At 44.2% G+C, this 26493-nt stretch overlaps 1 protein-coding gene and 1 pseudogene across 3 annotated transcripts in view; both read left to right on the forward strand.

The window, feature by feature from the left end:
• Positions 1-12758, forward strand: part of EFCAB11 (EF-hand calcium binding domain 11) — a 151919-nt gene extending 139161 nt beyond the window's left edge. For all 3 annotated transcript variants that reach the window (XR_009547246.1, XR_009547247.1, XM_007526827.3), the window contains one exon: positions 12553-12758. Coding sequence is in view for 1 of the 3 variants with exons in the window: in XM_007526827.3 (XP_007526889.2) it covers positions 12553-12634 (82 nt within the window). In the remaining 2 variants the exon portion in view is untranslated. The remainder of the gene's footprint in view (positions 1-12552) is intronic.
• On the forward strand, positions 12196-12263 carry LOC132535477 (U6 spliceosomal RNA; annotated as a pseudogene).
• Positions 12759-26493: the final 13735 nt, after the last annotated feature.

The following is a 26493-nucleotide window of genomic DNA, read 5'->3' on the forward strand; positions in this document are numbered from 1 at the left end:
AAGCGACTCCCCTGCAGGTGGAGGTCCGGGGCTCGACCGGATTCCTTACAAAGGTCCTTGGGCTTCGTGCCATGTGCGCTTAACCCACAGCACTACCGCCTGGCCGCTCTAGGAGTTTTGAATTTCACCACTGTGAATTATCTGTTCTTGTCTTTTCCCCACTTTCTCTTCCGCAGTGAGAATATTTACCACTTTTCATACTTTGCAACTATTATCCGTTTTTTTCCTTTTATTATTGCAGAAATTTAGAATTTTGACATATTTATATTTGTGATCTTATCTATCATAATTTTAATGACCCCATGCTGAAGTGGTAGGTGTTTAATACCCTTGCTTCTAATTAATTAATTAATTCTGTTGGAGAATGTACTGAGAGCCTCATGCGTGCACCTCCAAACAGTCCTCTGGCATACCAGTGATCAGCCTCCCCCACCCAATGTTTTTTTATTCTATATATTTAGGGATAGAGAAGGAGAGACAGAGCTAGAGACACCAAGGCACCACTTCACCATCCAGGGAATGTCCTTTAGTGCTGTCCATGGTTCTCACACACGTGATGCTGGGGATTGAACCTGAGGCCTCAGAGATAGAGATATATATATATCACACAAAGATCTCCAACACACACACACACACACACCACTCCAGTTATCTTCCAGCCTCAAATCCCATTGCTTTCATCTGTAAATGATTCTTCTTGTCTAGAGATCAGAATATTCACTTCCAGTTTCATAGTTGGTTTGAATTTTAAGACTTGTCACTTCAGTGTATTTGGAATTTAATCTGGGATAATGATCTAAAGGTTGTCTTGTTTCCAAAGAGCTCGACTGTTTTTCCATTATTGTCTGTTAATTAATTCCCATTTATATGTAGTACCCCTTGTCATATTCTATATTGAGTCGCTTTGCACTTGGTGACTTTTCCAGTCTGCTTATTCTATTCCCTGTCTTCCTTATTCCCACACCAAGGACACACCACCCTCCCTCCCCACACACACCTCTTATAATAGTTCTAAAACCTGCTTTCTTGTCTTCAGGATGTCCCTTGCTCTCCTGGCCTGTTTATTTTCCAGATGAATGGTGAAATCATTTTTTGTGGAGTTCCCCAAACCTCCCTTTGGGGTTCTGATGAAAATTGCATTCAATATATAAATTAATTGGGGAGAATCAGTCTTCTTCACAGTGTCCTGTCTTCCTTTCCAGGAATCCACATGTGTCACGCCCCTCTATACTGTCAAATGTCCTTCTGTAGGTCTCAGTGGAATTTTACAGTGTGCACTGTGTGAGTGGAGCACATTTTATTAAGGCATTTCTAGGTTCTTTTATACTTGGAGTACTTGTTAAAGAAGAGAGCTCCCCACCTCATTTCACTTAGACCCACTTTTTTTTTTTTCCTCCCCAGGGTTATTGCTGGGCTTGGTGCCTGCACCATGAATCCACCTCTCCTGGAGGCCATTTTCCCCCCTTTTGTTGCCCTAGTTGTTGTAGCCTCCTTGTGGTTATTATTATTGCCATTGTTGATGCTGTTCGTTGTTGGATAAGATAGAGAGAAATGGAGAGAGGAAGGGAAGACAGAGAGCGGGAGAGAAAGACAGACACCTGCAGACCTGCTTCACTGCCTGTGAAGCGACTCCCGTGCAGGTGGGGGACCCGGGGCTCGAACCAGGACCCTTATGCCGGTATACGCTTTGCGCCACCTGCGCTTTGTGCCACCTGCGCGTAACCCACTGCACCACAGCCCGACCTCCAGACCCACTATTTTTAACACCTCTTTTCTCCACTGATGGCCAAGTGCTGGCAGAAATCTAAAGGAAAAGTGTATTTGCTTCCTTCCAAGCTTATATATTCAGAGATTGAGAACTACCAGTAAAGGTAAATATATTTTTAATCTTATATAAGATGATCCTAAGGTCATGAAAGGTAAAATATATTTCAAGGTCATGCAGGTGATTAGAAAATTGGCTAAGTAAATGAGTACTTCCAAATGTCATGTTCTTTGTGTCAAGGACATAGAAAACTTCAATACCTCAAACCAAGCTCCTGATCGAGATTCATGTATATGTATGTATAATGACTGCTATAGCAAATAACCAATGATTAAAAAATCAATTATTAAGAAAAGAGAGATAGAGACAGACAGACAGATAGATGTTATTGCTCTACTCAGTTCTGACTTATGGTGGTGCTGGAGATTGTACCTCAGAGCCTCAGGCCTGAAAATCATTCTGCATAACCATTATAATGTCTCCCCAGCCCTAATCAGTAATTAAAAAATTTACTTACTTACTTACTTACTTACTTACTTACTTACTTATTTATATTGCCTGGGTTATCACTGGGGCTTAATGCCAGCACTCTGATTCACTGCTTCTGGTGGCCATTTTTCTTTCTTTTTTTTTTTTCCCCCCTATTTTTATTTGACAAGACAGAGTCCAATTGAGAGGGGAAGGAGGGATAAGAGTAAGAAAGATAAACACCTGCAGATCTGCTTCACTGCTCAAGAGGTATCTCCCTCTGCAGGTGAGGAGTAGGGACTTGAACTCAGGTTCTTGCACATGATAACCAGTGCACTACCACCTGGTCCCTACCAGTTATTTCTTTAAAAACCATTTCTATCAGTGTTTAGTATTACTGAGTTTGGGGCACAGCATCATGCCCCTCTCTGTATGTACCCTCACCACCAAAATACCCCCAGCCAAAAGTGACCCCTTCCACACTCCTCCCAGCCTACACTTTCCTTCTCCCTCTGGTAATTTTTAGAGTCTAAGAGTAATTTATTTTTCCAGTTTGTTTGCTTTGCTTTAGTTATTTATGTTACACATATGAGAAATGCCATCTGGTAACTGTCTTTTACTTTCTGACTTATTTCACTTAATTAACATAACCACCTTAAATTAAATTCCCACCATATCACAGAAGGCAGGACTTCAGCTTTTGTAATGGCAGAGTAATATTCCACTGAGTATGTAGCCTGGAATTTCTTTCATCAGCCATTCCCCAGTGAGCATTTGGGTGAATACTCAAAATATTAGCTCTGAAGGTAGGGGTGCAAATAGCCTGGGAAAATGGCCCAGTAACTCCTAGGACTGACACACAGAGCAGGGGAACATAATTCACATGACTGTCTGCACCCCTGTTTATATTTCCTCAGCCTCCTCCTGCTTCCTTGGGGATCAGCTTGTCCTGGTTGCCTTAGCTCAATATTGAAAAAGATGAGATCATTTCAACTAGATATTGGAAAAGAGTAGATCAGCTGACTGAGAGGGCATAACCATTGCCTGCCCAGCTCAGACCTGCTTCCAAATACTCAGTGAGGCCCAAGTAATCAACACCCACATCTAAGAAATAGGGAAGGTAGAGTTTCCTCAGAATGCACGTTCCTGGGCCTCATCTTCTTACACTAGTGCACTCAGTGGCTTTGCCTCTGTGCTTCCGCAAAATGCAAATACCTAATCTATTTATTAAGTGTCCTGAAATAGCCTGTTTGAACTGTTAGTGCAAGGACATGAACCTTTTAATTCACTTAGCCGCACAGATCAACACTTCCAGTCCATAATGATGATTGGCTTCGAGGCTCCTAGTCAAAGAGAAAAGGGCTAGTCCGATGTCATGCTGGCTAGGGTTAGGAATTTGAAGGCATGAAATGGATATTCCTGTGGTCAGCTATTTTTGAGAAAGCCCAGTGTCTCCCCAAGTCTAGAAGGAGCCCCCCAGAAGGCCCAAGCAACCTTAATGACTGAACATCATTACACCTCCCCTCCCAAGCCAATTTCTGTCGCAAGCTAGGAACCTCTGGAGGCTGTCGTCTCCCCCTTCACTCCCCTACTCCAGGTCACCCATGGCACATGTCACACAGCTTCCAGCACAGTGGCCTGCCACCTGGAGGGTGAATCTCAGGGCTGGGCAGGAAAGGGAGACCAGGAAGCTTTGGGGTCGAGGTGTCCTGTATAATTTGTGAGATCTCATGAAGAGGGGAGGGTGTGGAGTTAGGTGGTGGTGCACTCAGTTGAGCCCACATGCTGTCATACACAAAGACCCAGGTTCGAGCTACCAGTCCCCACCTGCAGTGTGAAGTTTTATAAATGGTGAAGCAGGGCTGCAGGTGTCTCTCTTTCTCCCTCTCTGTCTTCCTGTCCTCTCAACGTCTTTCTGTCCTATCCGAAAAAAAGGGGGGGGGGCTAGTAGCATAATGGTTGTGCAAAGATACTCTCATGCCTGAGGCTCCAAAGTCCCTCCCTGGTTCAATCTTCCAGTAGCACGACCATAAACCAGAGCTGAGTAGTGCTCTGGTTAAAACAAACAAACAAACAAAAATACCCAGGAGCCGTGGGTTGCTCATGCAGACACCAAGCTCCAGTGATAACCCTGGTGGTGAGAAATGGGGGGCGGGGCAGAGAATAACTTCACTTACTACCAAATCCATACATGGTTTTATTCATTTATTTATTTATTATGTAAGCCTGGGTTATGGTGATGCTCTGGACTGAACCTAGGCCCTTTAAACCTCGGGGGTGCACGTCTGTCGCATAAACAGCTGTGCATTCCCCTCCACTCTTACACAAGTAATCTAAATCTTCTGGCACAGCTGCCTTTTCAGAGGGATTTTGATTCAGTTGCTTAAACACCTTAAAAGAGTAAAAAGCAAGTAAGCAATCAGGACCCCCTCAATGGGCCCCCTATCTTTGAGTGCTGAAAAGAAGTTCTACTCAAAAACTTCACACTATCAGAACAAACAAGCATTATTTGACAATGGGTGTTTTCTGTCCCCCAAAAAGTATGCTGTTGAGAAAAAAGAAAAGAAAAGAAAAAAGCAAGATCTCTACCAAACAGTGGCTAACATTATTATCAGGGCATTTGTAAATGGCTTAATGTTTACAGTTCATATTTCAACTTCAACTCTATTCGTTGAATTAGCAAAATGAAGCTCATTAGACCTTATTCTTTGAGCCCATCTCTCCAAGCATCTGGACACAGGAACTGAACTCAGCCTTCTTGTCTGCAAGTATGTAATCTTCCCTCCGCTACACTTGAAAGTTCAGCTCATTCCTAAGCCTCCAGTCAAGGATATGAACTTGTTGCTTCGAGAAAGGCCACATCTGTGCACAGAGCCATTATGCCATCTGTTAGAGTGGTCAGGTTCATATTATTGCCTCCTTTGCGGAGGGACTTATACTGTAAAAGCATGTGTTATTGAAAACATAATTTCCCTCATCATTATGCTTTCTTTCTAGCCAGATCATAACCTGCTAGAAATCCATTGAGCATAGAGTGAAAAGCCCTTCAGAATAGCTGTTCTTAAGAGATTAAATGATTACCATCTCTGTCCCATTCTTTTTATCTCATAATCAAGTTCAAGATGATACTAGATATCTCAGCTGTCATGATTACATATTTGAAACAGAAATGGCTTCATCTCCATTTGTGCCTCAAGGCAGGGAGTATTTCTTTGTCCGTTTACATTCGCCCGTGTGCGTGCACAATTCTTTTTCCGTGGGGCTAAAGACTCAGGCTGCTTCCTGAAGGCTCAGGATGGCTAACTGACTACGTTTGTAATATTTTCTACCGCCAGAGTCACTATGTGTATAATTCCAACCCAGCTTGGATTCATCAAAATTTTGAGCTGCATCAAATCTGAACAGGCATAGCCCAGCTCTTCAACTTAACAGGAGGAGCTGAGATTCAGCCCAGGTGACTTGTTCAAGGTCACCCGGCTTGACAGCCCCCAGGCTGAGATGAAAGCTCACCACCGGATCATTTCTGGCAGGTGACGTTTCCGTGCCATAGCCAGACCCGGCCTGTTCTCCAGGTACAGCGGTGGGGAAGAGAGACTGGACCCAGGAGTACAGGACACAGATTCTTTTTCATGGCTGCTTCAAAGATGTTCGCTTTACCTTTTGTTCTTTATCTTTATAAAGCTGTCTGATCTGTGCCATTTTCCTCTATCACAATTTCTCTCCCAGAGATTCAGACCGAGGAGAAAAAAAAAAAGATTATGTCCCTATTTATTAGCAAGTCTGCTAAAATGCTTGGGAGAGGAGAAATATGAAACGACTTGCTGGCACTGAGACATCGGGCTGAAAGTCGATTGGATTTATCCACGTACCCACAAGTAGTCAATCATCAGGCATACTGAAATCACATTCTTCCCTCCTTTTAAAAAATTTCTGACTTTAAATAAGACTTCTCATTTTTAAAGCCTACTAAACAGGGGAAAGTGTGTCATTATTTATGGCTAATCATGTTTGCCAGCCAGGGCTGTACTTCATAATCATTTTTCCTTTTGCTCTTGGTCTGGCGACAGTCTCTCCTACCACTCTTCAAGGAAGGGACCAAGTTGATCCCACAATAATGTCTGCCAGCAGATGATGACGGCCCAGGCACTGCTTAACAGAGACTTTTCTTGTCTTCAGCAAGAAAGGAACTTCTATAGAATGCAGAACTCTGGGGAGTAATCCAGAATCTCAGATAGCACCTAGAGAGACCATCTGAATTAATTTGGGATTCTTTTCCAAATGGAGTAATCATTTTTAAAATATCTGGTTTTATTTTTTTAATTATTTTCTTTGGACAAGGACAGAGAGATTAAGGGGAGTTGGAGAGAGTGACTGGCCACTTGTGAAGCGTTCCCGCTGCAGGTGGGGACCAGTCTTTCGCGCTATACTGTGTGTGAGCTACCAGGCATGCCACTCAAGTCTATTTTAGTTTCATTGCTTGCTTACCAAGTTCTAGATACTTCAGGGCCTGGAAAATATTCCAGACAGGCTTCTTGACATGTAAGGACACTTTCATTTGCAAGTATGAGATTTGTTTAAGATGACCTTAACAGGGTGTCGGGCGGTGGCGCAGTGGGTCAAGCACACATGGCGCAAAGTGCAAGGGCCGGCATAAGGATCCCAGTTCAAGCCCTGGCTCCCCACCTGCAGGGCAGTTGCTTCATAAGCAGTAAAGCAGGTCTGCAGGTGTCTTGTCTTTCTCTCCTCCTCTGTTTTCCCCATCTCTCTCGATTTCTCTCTGTCCTATCGAACAACAATGATATCAATGACAACAACAATAATAACAACAACAGCAATGATAAACAACAAGGGCAACAAAAAAGGGGAAAAAAATAGCCTCCAGGAGCAGTGGATTCATAGTGTAGGCACTCCAGCCCCCTGGAGGAAAAAAAAAGACCTCAATAGTACAGGGGCCTATGGGGTTGGATGACTGAGAGTTTGCCATAGACATGCTTCCAGCTCTGCTTTGATTAGTCTCCAGTTGTCTCAGCTGTTGTACAGTCTCTTCCCCTTAGTGTGTAAACCCTCCCAGACTGAGAACTGAAATGCAAAAGCGTTTGTTTGAAGCTCCAGTTCAGTGCACCACTGGCTCTTAGAACTATTTTAGAGTTTGCACCCTGTGGCAGGAAAAACATCACTATAATACCAGGCCTCACCTGACCCAACTGTCCAGTACTGGAATCTCCAAATGTCGGCGATTTTTTACCCTTCAGGAGTAGTTTGAGGGACCAAAAGATAGCTTACCTGGTAGAGCCAACACCGTACCACGTGTGAGGACTGGGGTTTGAGCCTGACATCATATAGGACACCAGGGACAAACACCACAGATAGTGGAGCTGTCCCTTGATCTCTCTCTCGCTCTCTTCCTCCCCTTCCTCTATCTAAAACAAAATAAGTAGGCCTAGAAGCAGTGGGGCCACACAAAATTAAAAAAAAAATTTTAAAGAAGTTTGAGTCTTCAACCCCTGCAGGTAGTTATAAAGAATCATAGGCACCGGAGCCTGGTAGTGGCATACCTGGTGGTGTTTAGCACACATGCTACCATGTGCAAGGAACCCAGGTTCAAGCCCCCAGTCTCCTCCTGCGGGGGGGGGGGGGAGTTTCACAAAGCAGAAAAGTAGTGTTGCAAGTGTCTCTCTTTATCCCTCTTAAAAAAAAACTTTATTTATTCGATACAGACAGAGAGAAATCAGTAAGGAAGGGGGAGATAGGGATGAAGGGAGGGAGGGTGGAAGGGAGAGAGAGAGAGAGAGAGAGAGAGAGAGGCTCCTGAATTCCAAGCAGCGTCTGAAACCTGGGTCTTGGCACACTGCAATGTGTGCACTCAATCAGGTCTGCCTCCACCAATGTCTGCCTCCCTCCCTCTGTCTCCCCTTCTCCTCAGTTTCCCCTGTCTCGTTGAAAGAAAGAAACAGAAAGAGAGAGGGAAAAAGAATCACGGACACAGGCAAACATCAATGGGGGAAGAAATGTCCTTTCTCTACTCACAAACAAAAGCTGCAGTTCATTATGGTTGGAACAAATCTTTATCTCTCATGAGTGGCCGGGGGGCAAACTCATGGCTGAACTGACTGGGTTGTGAAGATCTGAGGCAGATATGAGGTCAGACCCCACTTTGTTGGTTGGGGTGGGGTGCATCCAAAGCACTCAGCTGCTGAGCAGCATGGAGGGTGGCAGGATGCTGGGGAAGGAGCCAGCAGTGCCCACCCACTGCCATGGCTGGTCCCAAGGAGGCCCCGGCCTTGCCTGGCTTCATCTTTCTCTGACCTTGGTTTGCTCTGGCTCTTTAGTCCTGCACAGTTCGACATCCTCGAGGAAACACTCACGAAAGACGTGTCTCTGATATCTGATGACTGTAAAAAATGGCGACTAATCCCTAGCGCTGCAAAAACGGTATCATCTGTTTTCCATCTACACCATGCCTCGGCCTCGCGTGAGCTTAATGTGCAGCTTGGCGATACGAGAATCCGGCATGAAGCCCAGCCAGTCTATCTTGGCGTTACTCTCGATCGCACCCTGTCATTTCACAAACATCTCATAAAAACTGCAGCAAAGGTGGGCGCGAGGAATCACATCATGGCAAGACTGGCCAGCTCCTCATGGGGCGCGAGCGCTGCCACACTACGATCATCCTCTCTGGCATTATGCTATTCCACTGCAGAATACTGTGCCCCAGTATGGTTCCGTAGCCCCCATGTCCACTTGGTCGATTCCAAATTATATTCCTCCATGAGGATCATTTCTGGAACCATCCGTTCCACCCTGGTTCCATGGCTGCCAGTTCTTAGCAACATCGCCCCGCCAGATATTCGTCAGGATGCGGCATCATCTAAGTTCATTTCCCACGTCTACGCTCGACCGGACCTGCCAATCTACGCGGATATCTTCGCCCACCCTGTCCAACACTTGATGTCTCGTCACCCAATCTGGTCCCCTACACCTACACTGAACTTCTCTGTTCCAGTCTCTTGGAAACAGAGTTGGCAGTCAGCTGAGGTCAAGAACAAACACTTCATCACAGACTCCTGCGAGCGTCAACCCGGCTTTGACCTAGCACGTTATGATCGGGCCCTCCTCAATCGCTATCGAACAGGCCATGGCCAGTGCGCCACTATGTTCCATCGCTGGGGAGCCAGAGACGACCCGAACTGCCCCTGCGGCTCCAGACAGACTATGACCCACATAGTCAACGACTGCCACCTCTCCAGATTCAAAGGAGGTCTCGAATCTTTACATCAGGCTCAACCTGATGCTGTTGACTGGCTATGGAAGAAGGGCAAACGCTAGAAGAAGAATAGCCAGTGAAGCAACTCCCCTGCAGGTGGGGAACCGGGGGCTCCAACCTTATGCCGGTCCTTGCGCTTTGCGCCATGTGTGCTTAACCCGTTGCACTACCGCCCGACTCCCTTTCAGTTGCTTTTTTGGTGCTTGTGTGATTATACCACTCTCCCAGGCCAAGTTTTTCTTTTTTTTTTTTTTCATTTCTTTATTGGGGAACTAATGTTTTACATTCAACAGTAAATACAATAGTTTGTACATGCATAACATTTCCCAGTTTTCCATATAACAATACAACCCCCACTAGGTCCTCTGCCAGGCTGAGTTTTTCATTCATTTTAAGGCAGAGAGAAAAAGGCCACCCCTTGATTCCTGCTGTCTGACTTTGCAGAATTTCTCTCTCTCAGTTGGATTCTTGTCTGACTTTGCAGAATTTCTCTCTCTCAGTTGGATTCTTGTATCTGGTCTGTCGTTACAAAATGCTTCTGCTGTGTGGGGAACACACTGGCCGCTGCCCTCGGGTCCCTGAGTGAGGTTGCCAGGCTCCCTCTCCCCTTTGCCTTACTTCCTTGAGTAGAGTTTTAGACTCCATAAAACCAGTGGCAACAAGTGCTCCTTCATCCCCTGGTGCCTCTTGGGAGTCAGTAAATACTTCACAGTGTAGTCTACTGTCTCCCTAGATTTGTTTTTTAAAATGCTATCTATTTATTAGTGAGGGCAAATTAGAGCATCATTCTGGCATATGTGGTGCCAGGGATCGAACTCAGGGCCTCTCTCCCATAAGCAAGCATTCTCCTATACCACCAAGCCATCTCCTAGGCTCCCCAGATTAATATTTCCCCCCACAAGAGTCTTTCCTGCAGCAAACATTCCTTGCCTGCTGTAGGTTAAAAAGTTAAAAAGCGACATTGTTCTTGGCTCCCTAGAATTTATTTCTAGTTGGGTTAGGGGTGATGGAATATTTTAGTGCTGAATATATGTTGAGGGATATAAAAGCAACACATGCCAGTTTCAGAACTCCTATTACACTTAAACTAAACTCCTGTTAGGGCTACAAGCTGCTCACAGAAACAGGGAAATTTTGCCTGGTGATGCTTCTCCCTTCTCCAGTCACACCACTAGGCTAGTCACCAGCCACATCTGCTCTGCAGCCTCGCCGTGAGTTGAGTGTAAATGCTGCAAAGCCTTCCTCCTTCCAGATAATTTGTCTGGAGAGAAAAACAATCCTTCTTAGCTTTTAAAATTATAGCTCTGGAATGGGAATTTCCTCTTTACCCTCTCAAGAAAGCCAGACCTGTGTGTGTATGTGTGTGTGTGTATGTGTGTGTGTGTATGTGTGTGTGTGTATGTGTGTGTATGTGTGTGTATGTGTGTGTGTGTATGTGTGTGTGTGTGTATGTGTGTGTGTGTGTGTGTGAAGATAAGTTGGAAGACAGAAAGTACTTCACCAGCGCTATTTCTAAATATAAACGTGATGCTTCCCCAGTTAGTGTGTGAATGAATGCCGCCACTTATGAATAAATGTTTCCATCTTAACACCTCTGGGTTATAATGCACTCGTTTTGTGATTTGGGAAGCCTCAGTAAAGAAAGCAAGAAAGATGAGGAAGAAGTTAATGCAATTATAGTGAAGGTTATTTGTTGAGAAAATCAAAGGCACTACCATTCCTGTAAACATTCAGCATCTCAGTAAGTGGCAAAATCGACACCAGCAATAAAGAAATAGCACCCTAGCAGAAGAGCTTGATTCTAAACATTAGTTTTCTAGGTTATCCACTTAACTCACCCTCTGAGATGTATAGTTCAGCCTTACTAGTTCAGAGAGGAAAGGAAAAGGACCATTTATCTAATCCAATTCCCTGGGAAAAAAAAATACTGGGGCAATATTAAGAATCTTCAATTATGTAATTTAATAAAAGGGATGATTTACACTCCGCAGTCAGCAACATGTGATACTGATTATTTCTGAAGCCTCAGAAGGGAGCTGGCTTTCTGCTTGTGGTCCTGTATAGCAGGGAATCTTCATCTATATTTTACCAAAAGAAGTCACAAGAATAATGGCCTCTGCAGTCTGCAGTCATTTTCTATGAACACGCTGCAACATGGTTTTGCCCTGGGGCAGAGAAGTGGGGATTTTTCTCTACTTCGAAAGAATGAAAAATTATCATCACTCTATCTAGAACCATTATAGACTTCAGAGACTTTGGCATGAAATATTCAGAAAGTTTATTTTAGAATTCAATATTTTAAAAGCCTGCTTTAAAACTATTACAGTGATTAGTGGCTCTGTTACTCAGGCCAATCCTGGCTTTAAAAGCCCTGTGTCATGGTTGATACCATTCCTTGTCTTGAGCAAAGGAGATTTGCCGTCAGCCTCAGGAGCAACATAGAAGACAGCATATGGTCCATTAGTCCAAAAATCCCCCCAAAGAGGACACGTCCTGCTGAGCCTCCGTTACCCTTTGAAGCTCTTCCAGGTTGTCCCTTTGACATGTATTGCTCTTACCTGTGGAGAGTGGGGGCCATAGCTCAGATCCCTGTTTGCCGAGCCGGGTCTTCCCCCAGCAGTTCTGTGGACACCCTGAGACAACCCACTTGAGGCCACCGACACCCTCCACCAATCAGTTAGAAGCTCATCTCTCCACCCAGAGAGAAGATTAGCATGGCCCCTGAGCAAGGATGACATGCAAATTTATGAAGCATTCCATATTTTAGGATAGATAGATAGGTAGACAGATAGATAGATAGATAGATATAGATAGATAGATAGATTTGTATGAGCACTTGATACACAAATGCCAGTGAGAGCCACCTATAAACAGTGTTCCTGGGAGGTGGTGCAGCAGGTAGTACGCAGGACTGATAGCACGAGAGCCTGAATGACACCTCTGGCACTGCATATGCTGGGGTAATGCTCTGGTCCTCTCATAAATAAGTGGTTAAATCTTAAGACACAAGAGGAAAAAAGAAATCCTGTCAGTAATGTTTTGTTTTGCTTTCTAGGGAAGTAGATCAAGACTCAGATGACCTCGTCAGTTTTAAGGACTTTGAATATGCCATGAACTATGGACAAGATCCAGCCTGATCAACCCTTAGAAGCTCCTGTGAGGGGATTTCTGCAGACTCCAACAAGTAGCATGTGTCTGGATACCGAACAGAACCCACTGATAATGCAACACTATGTGCTTCCCATTAAACTCTTGGTAGTGGCGCTCTGGCGCTGTTTATTACGTGCACCTCAGAATTCTGGAGTGGTCATTGCAAGAAGTCTTCTTCCAGGTGACTACCAGCCCTGAGTTAGGCCACTGCTGCTGGCAGTGCCACCAGGGTGGTCCTCAAACCTTCCTCTTTTCAGTCCCCCACCCTCACCCAACTGCAGACTGGGATTCCCCCTTCATTCGCTAGCCCCACTATCTCACCTGTGGGCTCCCTGAGCCTATCATTTCCCAAAATCTGGAGTACAGGGAGCTTTGCCTGCCAACAGTACCAATTTCCTTCTGGAATTCAACTTTGCTTGAGTGGATAATAGCACCTTTGTGTGCTGACTGCTTCCTGTGTTCCAAGTAATGTGCAAGGTGTAGAGAAAGTAGAGACCTGGGGGTTGGGCAGTAGCGCAGCGGCTTAAACACACATGGTGCAAAGCGCAAGGAACGGTATAAGGACCCCAGTTCGAGCCCCCAGCTCCCTACCTACAGGGGAGTCACTTCCCAGGTGGTGAAGCAGGTCTGCAGGTGTCTATTTTCTCTCCCCTTGTCTGTCTTCCCCCTCCCTTGATTTCTCCCTGTCCTGTTCAACAACAACATCAGTGGCAACAATAACAATAACTACAACAAGGGCAACAAAATAGGAAAAATAGCTCCTCCAGGAGCAATGGATTTATAGTGCAGGCACCGAGCCCCAGCAATAAAACTGGAGGCAAAAATAAATACATACATACATACATACATAAATAAAGTGGAGACCTAAGTGGTGTCTAAGGTTAGGTGTCCAGAGCCAAAAGCATCCCTGAAAAATGGTCCTAGGACTTTGGGCAAAATAGAGAGTGGAGATAGGGGTACCTCTCGAACTGTGCACAGAAGAATAAACAATGTGTGATCAAGTTTAGGGGGGAAAGGCTTATTTGCAGACCCCTTTATAAAGGATGGTCTGGAACTGGGCTTCCCAGCAGAGCAGCTCAGGTTCGGGGGCTTCTATCCGGCGCCAAGAGCCCTAGCCATCTCGTGTTCAAGTCTTCACGTTCTGCCCAGCCACCCCTGGAGTCTGGTAACTGCTGCTTGGGAACAGGAACTCTGACACCCCATATCCAGCACTGATTTTAAATAAAACTGTCTCTGTGCTAGTATTTTAATCTGTAAACATTCCAAATTCACCAGGGTAGGAGAGCACTTACTATCCATTTTTTTAAGTAATAGGCATTCAGGGGTCAAGTGTAAATGCCAGTGAGCACATGGAACAGGTCTTCTTGTAACCTGGAGCAGTCACAGATAAACTTAATCTTTAATAGTCTTAAACTTGTGACCCAGGAGTTTGCCTAGCGGCTAGAGCATTGGCCTTGCAAATCTGAAGTTCGATCCCCTGCACTGGATGTGCTAGAGTAGTGCTCTGACCTATTTTTCAAGGAAAGGTTTTAGGCATTTTCAAGAACAGCTTAAAAGATATAATAAGTCAGTGTATTTTGGTATCATGGAATAGAAAAGGGGCACTCAGCAGACACTAATAAAAAGGGCCTTCGTTGATAATACTATTTCGTTGTTGCTTCATTAATTGCAACAAAAGTGCTGTCTCCTAAAAGGTGAACAACAGGGACAACTGGGTGAGGAGTGTATGGAAATTTTAAGCTATCTCCACATCTTTTTCTGTAAATCTGAAACTATTCCAAAACTGCAGGTTTGCTAGATACTAAGTGTTGTTCAGATATAGACAAACTAAACATGTGAACTAAAGAAAACTTTGAAAATCATTAAGAAGTAGAAAGGAAATAATTATGTCAGAAAGAAAAAGGATGGGAGTCGGGCGGTGGCGCAGTGGGTTAAGCGCAGGTGGCGCAAAGCACAAGGACCGGCATAAGGATCCCGGTTTGAGCCCTGGCTCCCCACCTGCAGGGGAGTCGCTTCACAGGCGGTGAAGCAGGTCTGCAGGCGTGTGTCTTTCTCTCCTCCTCTCTGTCTTCCCCTCCTCTCTCCATTTCTCTCTGTCCTATCCAACAATGACAACAACAGTAATAACTACAACAATAAAACAACAAGGGCAACAAAGGAAATAAATAAATTAAATAAATATTAAAAAAAAAAAAAGAAAAAGGAAGCAGTGGTATCGCTGAGTGTCCCACACTGGGTTTGCTTACATACTGTCCCGGTTGTTGAGAAGCCCCCTCTGAACTCTGGGTGGCATTTCGCTCAGCAAGCACTTTCATCAGCAGCTGAATAGCTGAGTCATTGAGCCTCTTCTCAATATGTAAACAACACAGATTTTCGACTTTTAAATGTCAAAATTAAAGTAACCCACCAACCCTTTGCCCGTATCTCCGTAAATGCCAGAATGCCCAAACACTGTGTTGCAATTACAGTTTGGACCTCGTGTCTCCAGGGAAACATGACGAGAGAAAGGGAGCGGGTCACTTCTGCCAGTTGACCAGAGAGACAAGGGTCTAGACTGGAAGTGGCTGTTGGCCAACTCTCCTGACTCATCCTGGTTCTTTTTAGTCTCCATATCAAAAATCTACCCAAACTAACGTAGACAGCCAGGGAACACAGTAGGCTCGCTTATGGAACAGACCAGAGGGAGGACAGCGGGCAGATGGGCCTCTGACAGTGAGCTGAGCCCTGTCCCATCACCTGTGTCAGCATCACATCGTTTTTACGTCTGTGAGAGAGAGGGTGGGGAGAGAAACCTGGAATCAAGCTCAGAGCCTCACGCACAGAAGCAAAGCTCTCTTGCCCAGTCACCTCTGGGATGCGAGACCATTTTAATACAGAGCTGACCTGTGACCTGCTCAGTTCCAGGTCCAAGCATCCCAGAAAGAGCCTCAGAGTTGGCCCAAGGACCTTTGCCTCTGACTCAGCTAGAAGGTGGTATAGACACTGTCACTGGTCACTCCCCTGACACTGGTGTGTCAGGTGGGTCACAGGGAGAGGGGAAACTTAGAAAAGCCAGGAAACCGTGACACAGGCTTTATCATTTTTGTGTTTTGCAGAAAAATGGGGGCAGGTGTGTGTGTGTGTGTGTGTGTGTGTGTGTGTGTGTGTGTGTGTGTGTATCTGGGTATCTGGGGTGGGGGAACCTCATGCATGTGTGTGGTATCATTTCTCCTAAAGCAACCTCTTCACTCATTATTTTGGGGAGGGGGCAAGAAAGGAAAAGAGAGAGAGACACTACAGCACCACCCCACCATCCATAGAGCTTCCCCAGTGTTATTCACAGTGCTCCCATGTGTTGCTGGAAGTTGAACCCAGGCCCTTTTGTACAGTAAGCCCAGCTCTGCAGAGTGAGTTCTTTCTTTTAAAAAAAAAAAAAATTATTACCTTTATTTATTTATTGGATAGAGACAGCAAGAAATTGAGAGGGAAGCGGGGAATAGAGAGGAAGAGAGACAGAGAGACACCTGTAGCACTGCTTCACCACTCACAAAGCATTCCCCCTGCAGGTGGGGACTGGGGACTCGAACCTGGGTCCTCGCACATTGCAACATGTGCGCTCAGTCCAGGTGCGCCACCACCGGGCCCCGAGTGAGTTATTTCTTGACGCTTTGTATTTGTCCCTAAATGAAAATAACGTGGCTGGGTCTCACTGTTTCTGACGGAGAGCACCTCTAGGCTTTATGACTGAGGCGGCCCAGGGCTCTGAGAACAAAGAGCAGAGAGAAAGGGGCAGAAGCCACTCCTGTCCTCCTCCCCTCCTGCTCTCCCTTAGGCCCAATCCGCATCAGCCTCCCTTGACCTTTCTCCTCAGCTTCTCACTTCCAGGGCCCAGCCGTGAGCCACAGGATACTGTGTTGTGTGACCTTGGAAGTCAACTTGTGTTGGGTGGCCACAGGGTGGGCGTCGGAGTGAGCAACTCCACTCAGTGTCCCCCCCTTGGAAGATGTCTGGTGTGAGCGAGTGACAGCAGGCAGTGCTGCGGAGTGGGAGGGCATGACTCAGGCATGTTTTCCATCATGTGGCCTGGAGCAGCCAGGCAGCTGATCCGCCGTGAGAGCAGAAGATGAAATAGACACCCCAAGGGGAGCAAGAAAGCAGCCCAAGCAGCCTCCAGGGCCTTGGGCATAGTGTGTGTACACCAGGCCCAGGCACAGCCCTTTGGGTCCTGTGAGGTCACCTTCTGTCTTTCTAATAAATCTGTCCACTGCAGCCAGCTGGAGTTGCTTTCTGTTATTTGAAACCAAGAGAATTCTAAACTGTTACCAGGGTAAGAGCCAAAGAGACCCAGACTTAGTAGCATCAACATTTACTAGGGCAGAAACAAGGAGTCTTCTAAAGAGGCTGTGATGAAGTCATTGGAGGTGGAAGAAAAAGTTATGGACACTTCTCTCTCCCTGGAATCCTGCCTCTACTCGACTTCCCTGTAGTCACTGCTATTTCACTCTGTGCCAACAGATCTCAGAGATTCCCAGTGATCCTCTCATGACTCAGATCACCAGCCCCTCTCAGACCACATTAGTTTCTTCTCCAGGATCTGCGCAATAAGTGCATTTGAAGTACTTCTCTCTTTGGCCTCCTTGGCTGTGTGTGTGTGTGTGTGTGTGTGTGTGTGTGTGTCCCCATACCCTTGCTCTCTTTTCCCATTTCCTCTTCTGCAACCACCCCATAAGTGTTAGTATTCTCCAAGGTCCTGTAATTGACCAATCTTCTTGATCAATACACTCTCCAAGGATGATTTCATCCACTTTGAAGATTACAGCTCTCGCCTTTATGGGGAAGGTTCCGCAAATGTTTATTTGTAATCGTGACCTCTGTGCAGGCCCAAACCTGTGCCTTCCTTTTCCTGGAGGCCTTTTTCACCCCAACACGAGCTCATTGAACTCAAAATCAAACTCCTCCTTCCCTCTTACATTCCAAATTGGTTTCTCCGTCTATTTTCTAACTGTAGCCCTACGTTGTCTTCAGAGCTCGCTGCCCAGAGCTCATGGCCCCCTCCATGCTGCGCCACTCTGATGCCCAGTCAGTCACTCTTGCCTTGTGGGTCTCCAGCATGATCTCTTGCCTGTACTTTCATTCCAACTCCAGTTCTTCCAACCAGTCATTTGTTCTTCTGTTCATTCATTCATACAGGGGTGAATAAAGCAGGTGCTAGTAAGTAAGAAATGGACCTGGCTGTCAAAAAAAAAAAAGTTTGATCTAACTTGTCAGGTATCTTAGGAAAGCGTAGGAAGAATCATTTTTTCCCTGTGTGAGAGCTATTGGCAGTCACCTCCCTTACGCGATAATATCTAAGCTTTGGATATGCCAGTCGAAAGCCTCTATCTTCTAGTCTCAAACTAAGGGTTGTCCCTTAGTCCCTAAGTGCCCTTGAATCACTAAGGTCACATCGGTGTTCAGAATGTTCAGTTTCACCACTTACAACTACTGATACCTCACCATTCCACAGCCAGGGGCTCACACATACGTTGCCCTGAAAAACACAACTAAAAACAGAAATGGTACCACCTTGGGACTCACACCTGATGAAACAGAGCAGGTGGTGGCACATCCAGTCGAGTGCATACATCATCAGTGCACGAGGACCAGAGTTCGAGCCCCCACTCTCCATATGTGGGGGAGAAGCTTCACAAGTGTTGAAGCAAGGTCTGTAGGTATGCAGGTGTCTATTTTATCTTCCCCTACCCTCTCAATTTCTCTCTATCGAAAAGAAAAGAAAAGAAAAATGGCTGCCAGGAGCAGTGGATTAGTCGTGCCCCAGTGATAACCCTGGTGTTAATAAAAACATTTGAATTTTAAGACTTGATGAGACAATAGGAAAAAACAAGTGTAAAATAATAAAATTCAGTCCAGGAGATGCCTCGGTAGCATGTTGGACTTAAATACATGAGGTCCCAAGTTCAATTCTTGATCTGATGTATGCCACAGTGATGCTCTCCTCCTTGCTCATAAATAAATAGAATTATCTTTTTAAAAATAGTAATCAAATTCAATTACAACATATATTTATTTGGCCACCATCATCACAATGAGTATTTTTTCCCCCAGCTTTCGCAGGGGAAAATTTGGAAAGAGGGACTAGTTATGTCCAAGTATTTGTTCTGTTTTGCTCGAGAAAATTTATTGAAGTATATACAATTTTCCTTTTTATAAGTGAGGAAACAGCCTCATTGAGTCTAAGCAACTTAATTCAGTGGTGGTGGGGATAGGTGGGAAGTGCCCAGGTAGTGATTCTGAGTCTGTCATATCCTGCTACTTTGTCATCTGTGACATTGCTTCCTGTTTTGAGTTGACACCTTGAGTTTGACCCCAAGCAAATTTATCCAGATCCTCTAGCCAGCCCAGGACAAACCTAGCACAGAGTAGGTTTTACATATGAACTTTTATCTTCTGCATCACCAGGCATTAGGTCTTTAAGAAAGAAAGACTGTGTATTTAATTATTTTTTAATTAACTTTTAATGGGCAAGAAAGAGAGAACACTATCCAGCTCTGCGTTATGGTGGTGCTGGGGATTGAACCTGGGACCTTAGAGCCTCAAGCACAGAAGTCCTTTGCAGGACGTCATGTTGGGTCCCCAGCCAGGTTATGGGACATAATGTCATCTAGCCAAGAGAAGTGGCAGAGGCGCTCTGACCAAGGACACACGTGAGGAGTCAGCACGCATCCGCACTGGCTTGCACTTGCTCCTTGATGCCTGCAGATTGTCACCAGCCTCTTTCATTCGCCACTCTCCTCAGGAAGCACATTTCGTCCATGGGCTTGTCCTTTAGGATTAGTAAAAGCAAACTGCTGCCTCCTTTCTCTTACTTTTTAACTTTTGAGAACTTTGTTTAGAACTGCATAAACCCAGAGAGAAAGACAGGAATTGAAATGGAATGGCAGTAGGTATAGCAGCTCACAAAGTGACCTTTCTTACAAAATAAATTTAAATTGGTTTGGGTACATGGATTGAAAAATGGCTTAGAAGCAGTTCAACATAATAAAATAAGGAGAGCTCAATCTAAATTTCCCGAAGACAGCTAAATTGGAAAAATGCTCAGAAATGCGAATCAAAAAGAACATTGCACTAACTTCACAGAAAATGCAAATTAATTTATATGAAAACATAAACTGAAGTCCAAAGTACTCCCTAGTTAATGGTTTACTGATCCTTGGGAAGGAAACTTCAAAGGCCAGCAAACAGTTAGGTTTCTATAGCACGTGGCCTGAGAACAATTTCATTAATATTGAAGGATTATCCTGACAGTCACAAAGGCAAAGGCCTGATTTGCTTATCTTCTTCGTTTTCCTTTCTTTTAAAAAATTTATCTCTTTAAAACTTTATTTAATTTGATAGGACAGAGATAAGTTGAGAGGGAGGGGGGACAGAACAGAGAGAGACACCTGCAGCCCTGCTTCATCACTTGTGAAGCTCCCTCCTTGCAATTGGGGGCTGGGGGCTTAAACTGGGGTATGGTAACATGTATACTTAACCAGGTGTGCCATTGCCTGGTCCTCAAAATTTATCTTCTTGTTATTTTATGAGAGACAGATGCAGAGAGAGAAATAGACAGATCAGAGCACTGCTTAGCTGTGGCTTATGGTGGTGCTGGGGGTTGAACTTGGAGCCTCAGTGCCTCAGGCATGAGAGTCTTTTGCAGAACCATTATGCTGTCTACCCAGCCCCATCTTCTTCATTTCAAAGAGGAAAATTAATAGTGATTAAAAATGATGTTTCTAAGGTCAAATATGGCAAAGTCCTTGAACCAATTTCTTTTCCCTAAGATTTTATTCATTTGTTATTTTAATGGCCACCGGGTTCATCACTAGAGTTCAATACCTGCATAATAAATCCATTTCTACTGGCAGCCATTTCCCCCCTTTTCTTTCTTTTATTGATAGAAATAGAGAGGAGTTGAGAGGAAAGGGTGAGATAGCGAATGAGAAACAGAGACATCAGCAGCACTGCTTTAATGCTCATGAAAATTTCCCTCCTGCAGGTGGGGACTGGGAGTTTGAACCTGGTTCTGTGTGCAAGCAGCCTGTGCAGCCTACTCAGTATACCACCACCTGGTCCATTTATTTATTTATTTAGAGTGGTGTGGGAGGGAGGAAGAGGGGCAGAGCACTGCTCAGCTCTGGTATGAAGTGTGCTAGGGATCAAAGCTGTGGCCTCTGAGGCCTCAAGCAGGCAAGTTGGTGCTGTAACGGACTGAGTTCCCTCCCCAGCCCTGCTGCTCCTAGCATGGGACTGTTCATGAAATTATACTGTGTATTTACGTTTTCCTTCCTCCCCTTTTATTTTCTCTTGCCCTCCCTCCTCCTCACCATCCTTTCTTGTTTCTATTACCATTCTCTCACACGTAAGTAGAACTACACATACTGTGTCATACAGGGTTCGACCTGATTAGATATGCTTTTTAAGGTATTTAAAAAAAAATTTTTGGCTGATATCCAGAATTGCAGCAAAAGATACCACTACCACCCCTTCTACAAATAGCCAAATCCCATCACCACCACTGCTCAGCTCTGCTTTGTGCTGGTGCTGGGGACTGAATCTGGGACCTTAGAGCCTTTGGGTCTTTGACCAAATATGGAAGCTTCTTGGTCATCATCTCTTTAAATACATTTATAAACACAGTCTTGGAAATAATGTTCGGTCAGACTGCTATTATATGTGTGTTGTGTTAGGAATATCTGCCTTGCCCTTCATTCTCCCTGCCTCTTGCTCTTCCTTCTCCTACCTCTCAGTTTCACTTTCACTTGTGTGATTTCCACTGTCATTCTAGGCTGGAGAGAATGTAAAATAGGACAAACACAGGGAAGACAGTTAGACAGTTTCTTACAAAGTTGGTTTTAGCATTTACTCAACTGAGTTAAGACATTTCATAACACACCAGAACAGTCTTCAAAACAGTTCGAGTCAACACTCTCTTGCACCTTCTATGAAGCCAACATCACCCTGATACCAAAAGCAGAGAGGGACACAACAAAAAAAGGAAAACTACAGACCAGTATCTCTGATGAACATAGATGCCAAAATATTAAACAAGATCCTGGCCAACCAGATACAGCAGTATATCAAAAAGATTGTTCATCACAACCAAGTGGGATTTATCCCAGGAGTGCAAGGCTGGTTCAACATCCATAAGTCAACCAATGTCATTCGCCACATCAATAAAAGAAAAACCACATGATTATCTCAATAGATGAAGACAAATCCTTTGACAAAATCCAATACACATTCATGGTCAAAACACTACCAAAAAATGGGAATAGATGGGAAATTCCTCAAGATAGTGGAGTCCATATGTAGCAAAACTGCAGCCAACATCAGACTCAAAGGAGAGAAACTGAAAGCATTCCCCCCTCAGATCAGGACTGGACAGGGGTGTCCATTATCACCATTACTCTTCAACACAGTATTGGAAGTTCTTGCCATAGCAATCAGGCAAGAGAAAAAAAAATCAAAGGGATACAGACTGAAAGGAAGAAGTCAAGCTCTCACTACTTGCAGATGATATGATAGTATACATAGAAAAACCTAAATAATCCAGCAGACAACTACTGGAAGTTATTAGGCAATATAGCAAGGTGTCAGGATATAAAATCAATGTACAGAAATCAGTGGCATTTCTTTATGCAGACACTAAATCCAAAGAAGAGGATATCCAGAAATCACTCCCATTCACTGTTGTAGCAAAATCAATAAAATAAAGGAATCTAGGAATAAAGCTGACCAAAGAAGTGAAAGACTTGTATACTGAAAACTATGAGTCACTATTCAAGGAAATATAAACTGATACCAAGAAATGGATTGGAAGAATTAATATCAAAATGAATATTCTCCCCAGAGCCATAATACAAATTTAATGTGATACCCATCAAAGTTCCACAGAGCTTCTTTAAGAGATAGAACAAAAACTACAATCATTTATCTGGAACCGAAAACACCTACAATCGACAAAATAATCTTGAGAAAAAGAAACAGAAATGGAGGCATCACACACCCAGATCTCAAACTATATTATAAGGCCATCATCATCAAAACAGCTTGGTACTGGAACAAAAATAGGCACACAGACCAGTGGAACAGAATTGAAAGCCTAGAACTAAACCCCCACACCTATGGACATCTAATCTTTGATAAGGGGGGCCCAAAGTATTAAATGGAGAAAGGAGGCTCTCTTCAATAAATGGTGCTGGGAAAACCAGGTTGAAACATTCAGAAGAATGAAACTGAACCACTTTATCTCAACACAAACAAAAATCAACTCCAAATGGATCAAGAACATGGATGTTAGACCAGAAACTATCAAACACTTAGAGGAAAACACTGGTGGAACATTTTCCCACCTAAACCTCAAGGCCACCTTTGATGATACAAACCCAATTGCAAGGAAGGCTAAAGCAGAAATAAACCAACGGGACTACATCAAATTGAAAAGCTTCTGCACAGTCAAAGAAACTCACACAAACAAGGAGACCTCTCACAGAATGGGCGAAGATCTTCACATGCCAGACATCAGACAAGAGACTAATCACCAAAATATACAAAGTGCTCAGCAAACTTAGCAACAAAAAAGCAAATGACCCCGTCCAAAAATGGGCAGAGGATATGAACAGAACATTCACTACAGAAGAGATCCAAAAGGCTAACAAATACATGAAAAATTGCTCCAGGTTGCTGGTTGTCAGAGAAATGCAAATAAAGACAACATTGAAATACCACCTCACCCCTGTGAAAGTAGCATGCACCAGAAAGGACAGCAGCAACAAATGCTGGAGAGGCTGTGGGGACAGAGGAACCCTTCTGCACTGCTGGTGGGAATGTAAATTGGTTCAACCTCTGTGGAGAGCAGTCTGGAGAACTCTCACAATGCTAGACATGGACCTTCTATATGACCCAGCAATCCCTCTTCTAGGGATATAACCCAAGGACTCCATAATACCCAACCAAAAAGAAATGTGTACACCTATGTTCATAGCAGCACAATTCATAATAGATAAAACCTGGAAGCAACCCAGGTGCCCAACAACAGATGAGTGGCTGAGAAAGCTGTGGTAAATATACACAATGGAATACTATGCAACTATTAAGAACAATGAGCCCACCTTCTCTAACTCATCTTGGATGGAGCTAGAAGGAATTATGTTAAGTGAGTTAAGTCAGAAAGATAAAGACGAGTATGGGATGATCCTACTCATAAACAGAAGTTGAGAAAGAAGAACAGAAAGGGAAACTAAAAGCAGGATTTGACTGAATTTGAAGTAGGACACCAAAGTAAAAACCCTGGTTTGAGGGTGATGGTGGATGTTCGGCTTCACAGGGAGGTGGGGGGGGGGGTGGGATGGGACACAGTCTTTTGGTGGTGGGAACGGTGTTTATGTACACCTTCATTCAATTTTTCCCCTCTCATATTAATTAAATAGTAATTTATATGACTATAAGTTAATAGGAGTGTACATAAATATCTCTATCAGGAACAACACAATAGACCCCTTTGTGGGCCCCATTACCATCAACTTGGATCAACAATGGTAGAGAATGTTCCATCCTCCGAAGGGAGGCTGGACAACATACTCTATGCTACACTTGAGGAAGATGGGTCCTGATATTGAGGCAGCTTGGAATGTGCCTACTCATGACCACAGAATGTGAGCTCATATCTACAGGGATGCAGAGGTCGCATAGGCTCCTAAGCTGAATATGGGCCCCAGATCACATCAAATCGACGGGGTTTATAGTCAACAATATTTATACACCTTTCCCATATTTGGGAGCTACTCTTTTTCCTGATCCAGCTTTCTGGTCCTTTTCCCAGGCATGACATCATCTCTCCAGACCCTAATTGGGATCCACCTGCATATCAGATTTCAGGCTTAGAGAAAAAGAAAAAATTAGTATAGTCATGGACCCTTTGGAATATAACTAAAATATGCCTACTAGCTATCTACAAAAAGGAGAACCCCCCCCCAAACTCTTCATCTACACTATTCTGGCCTTTAGGTTCATGATTAGTCAACAATTTGTTTGGCTTTGTATGTTAACTCTCTTTTCAGCCACCAGGTTCCAGATGCTAGCAGGATGCAACCAGACTTCACTGGATAGACAACCCCACCAATGTGTCCTGGAGCTCTGATTCCCCAGTAACCTGCCCCACTAGGGAAAGAGAGAGGCAGGCTGGAAGTATGGATTGACCTGTCAATGCCCATGTTCACCGGGGAAGCAATTACAGAAGCCAGACCTTCCACTTTCTGCATCCCTCAATGACCTTGGGTCCATAATCCCAGAGGGTAATAGAATAGGAAAGCTATCAAGGGAGGGGATGGGATATGGAATTCTGGTGGTGGGAATTGTGTGGAGTTGTACCCCTCTTATCCTATGGTTTTGTCAGTGTTTCCATTTGATAAATAAATTAAAAAAATTTTAAAGTTAAAAAAAAAACAGTCCTAGTCATCAAACACAAGGAGTGTTAGAAAAACTTTTGCAGCCAGATAAGTAGGTAAACAATAAATAGATAGACAGACAGACAGACAGGTAAACAGAGAAATGGGAGGGAGGAGCAGAGGAAGAAACAACATCTAAGGAAGCATAACATCTAAATGAAATGTGATAGATGGGTTGGGGTCATAGATCAGGAAAAAGACATTAAATAAGCACTTTCATTCAAATCAAATAAAGAATGGACTTTCATTATATTCTATCAATATTGCATATGGTCATTACAAGTCTACCGTACCAATGTAGAATATTAATCGTAGCATCCTGGGAGGTGGTGCCGTCATGGGCTTAGAAGTATGAAGTCCTGAGTTCAGTCCCCAGCATCACATGTGACAGATGCTCTGATTCATATCTCCTCCCCCCCCCCCTCTCTCACACACACACACACACACACACACACACACACAAATAAGTCTTTTGTTTAAAGATATTAATCATAGAAGAAACATACACAAGGTATATGGGAAATCTTCACTCCCGTCATAGTTTTTCTGTAAATGTGTTCATAGAAATATGTAAATCTGCTCTTTAATAAGTTGATTTTTTAAAAATTGCCACCAGGGTTGCTGCTGGGGCTTGGTGCTTGCATGATGCCCACTTGGTGGATTCTTTCTTTCTTTCTTTCTTTCTTTCTTCCTTCCTTCCTTCCTTCCTTCCTTCCTTCCTTCCTTCCTTCCTTTCTTTCTTTCTTTTTTTTTTTTTGCCTCCAGGATTAGTGCTAGAGCTCAGTCCCTGCACTATGAATCCACTGCTCCTAGAGGCCATTTTTTTCCCTTTTGTTGCCCTTGTTGTTTATCGTTGTTATTGTTATCGCTGTCATTGCTGTCGTTGTTGGATAGGACAGAGAGAAATCGAGAGAGGAGGGGAAGACAGACGGGGAGAGAAAGTTCGACACCTACAGACCTGCTTCACCACCTGTGAAGTGACCCCCTTGCAGGTGGGGAAGCAGGGACTTGAACTGGGATCCTTACACGAGTCCTTGTGCTTGGTGCTATGTGCTTATTAACCTGCTGTGCTACTGCCTGCCTCGTGTTGACTTTTTCTCTTCCCTTCCCTTTATTTATTCATTCATTCATTCATTCATTCATTCATTCATTCATTCTTTCTTTCTTTCTTTCTTTCTCTTCCTTTCCTTCCTTCCTTCCTCCCTTCCTCTCTCTCTTCTTTCTTTCTTTCTTTCTCCCTCCCTTCCTTCCTTCTGTTCTTTCTGTCTTCTTCTTCTTCTCCTCCTCCTCCTTCTTTTTTTGACAGGACAGAGAGAAATTGACAGGGAAAGGGGAGAGAGAGGACAAGAGAGAGACAGACAGACAGCTCTCTGCTACAC

This window comes from Erinaceus europaeus, chromosome 22 (assembly GCF_950295315.1).
Source record: "Erinaceus europaeus chromosome 22, mEriEur2.1, whole genome shotgun sequence".
Classification (NCBI taxonomy): Eukaryota; Metazoa; Chordata; class Mammalia; order Eulipotyphla; family Erinaceidae; genus Erinaceus; species Erinaceus europaeus.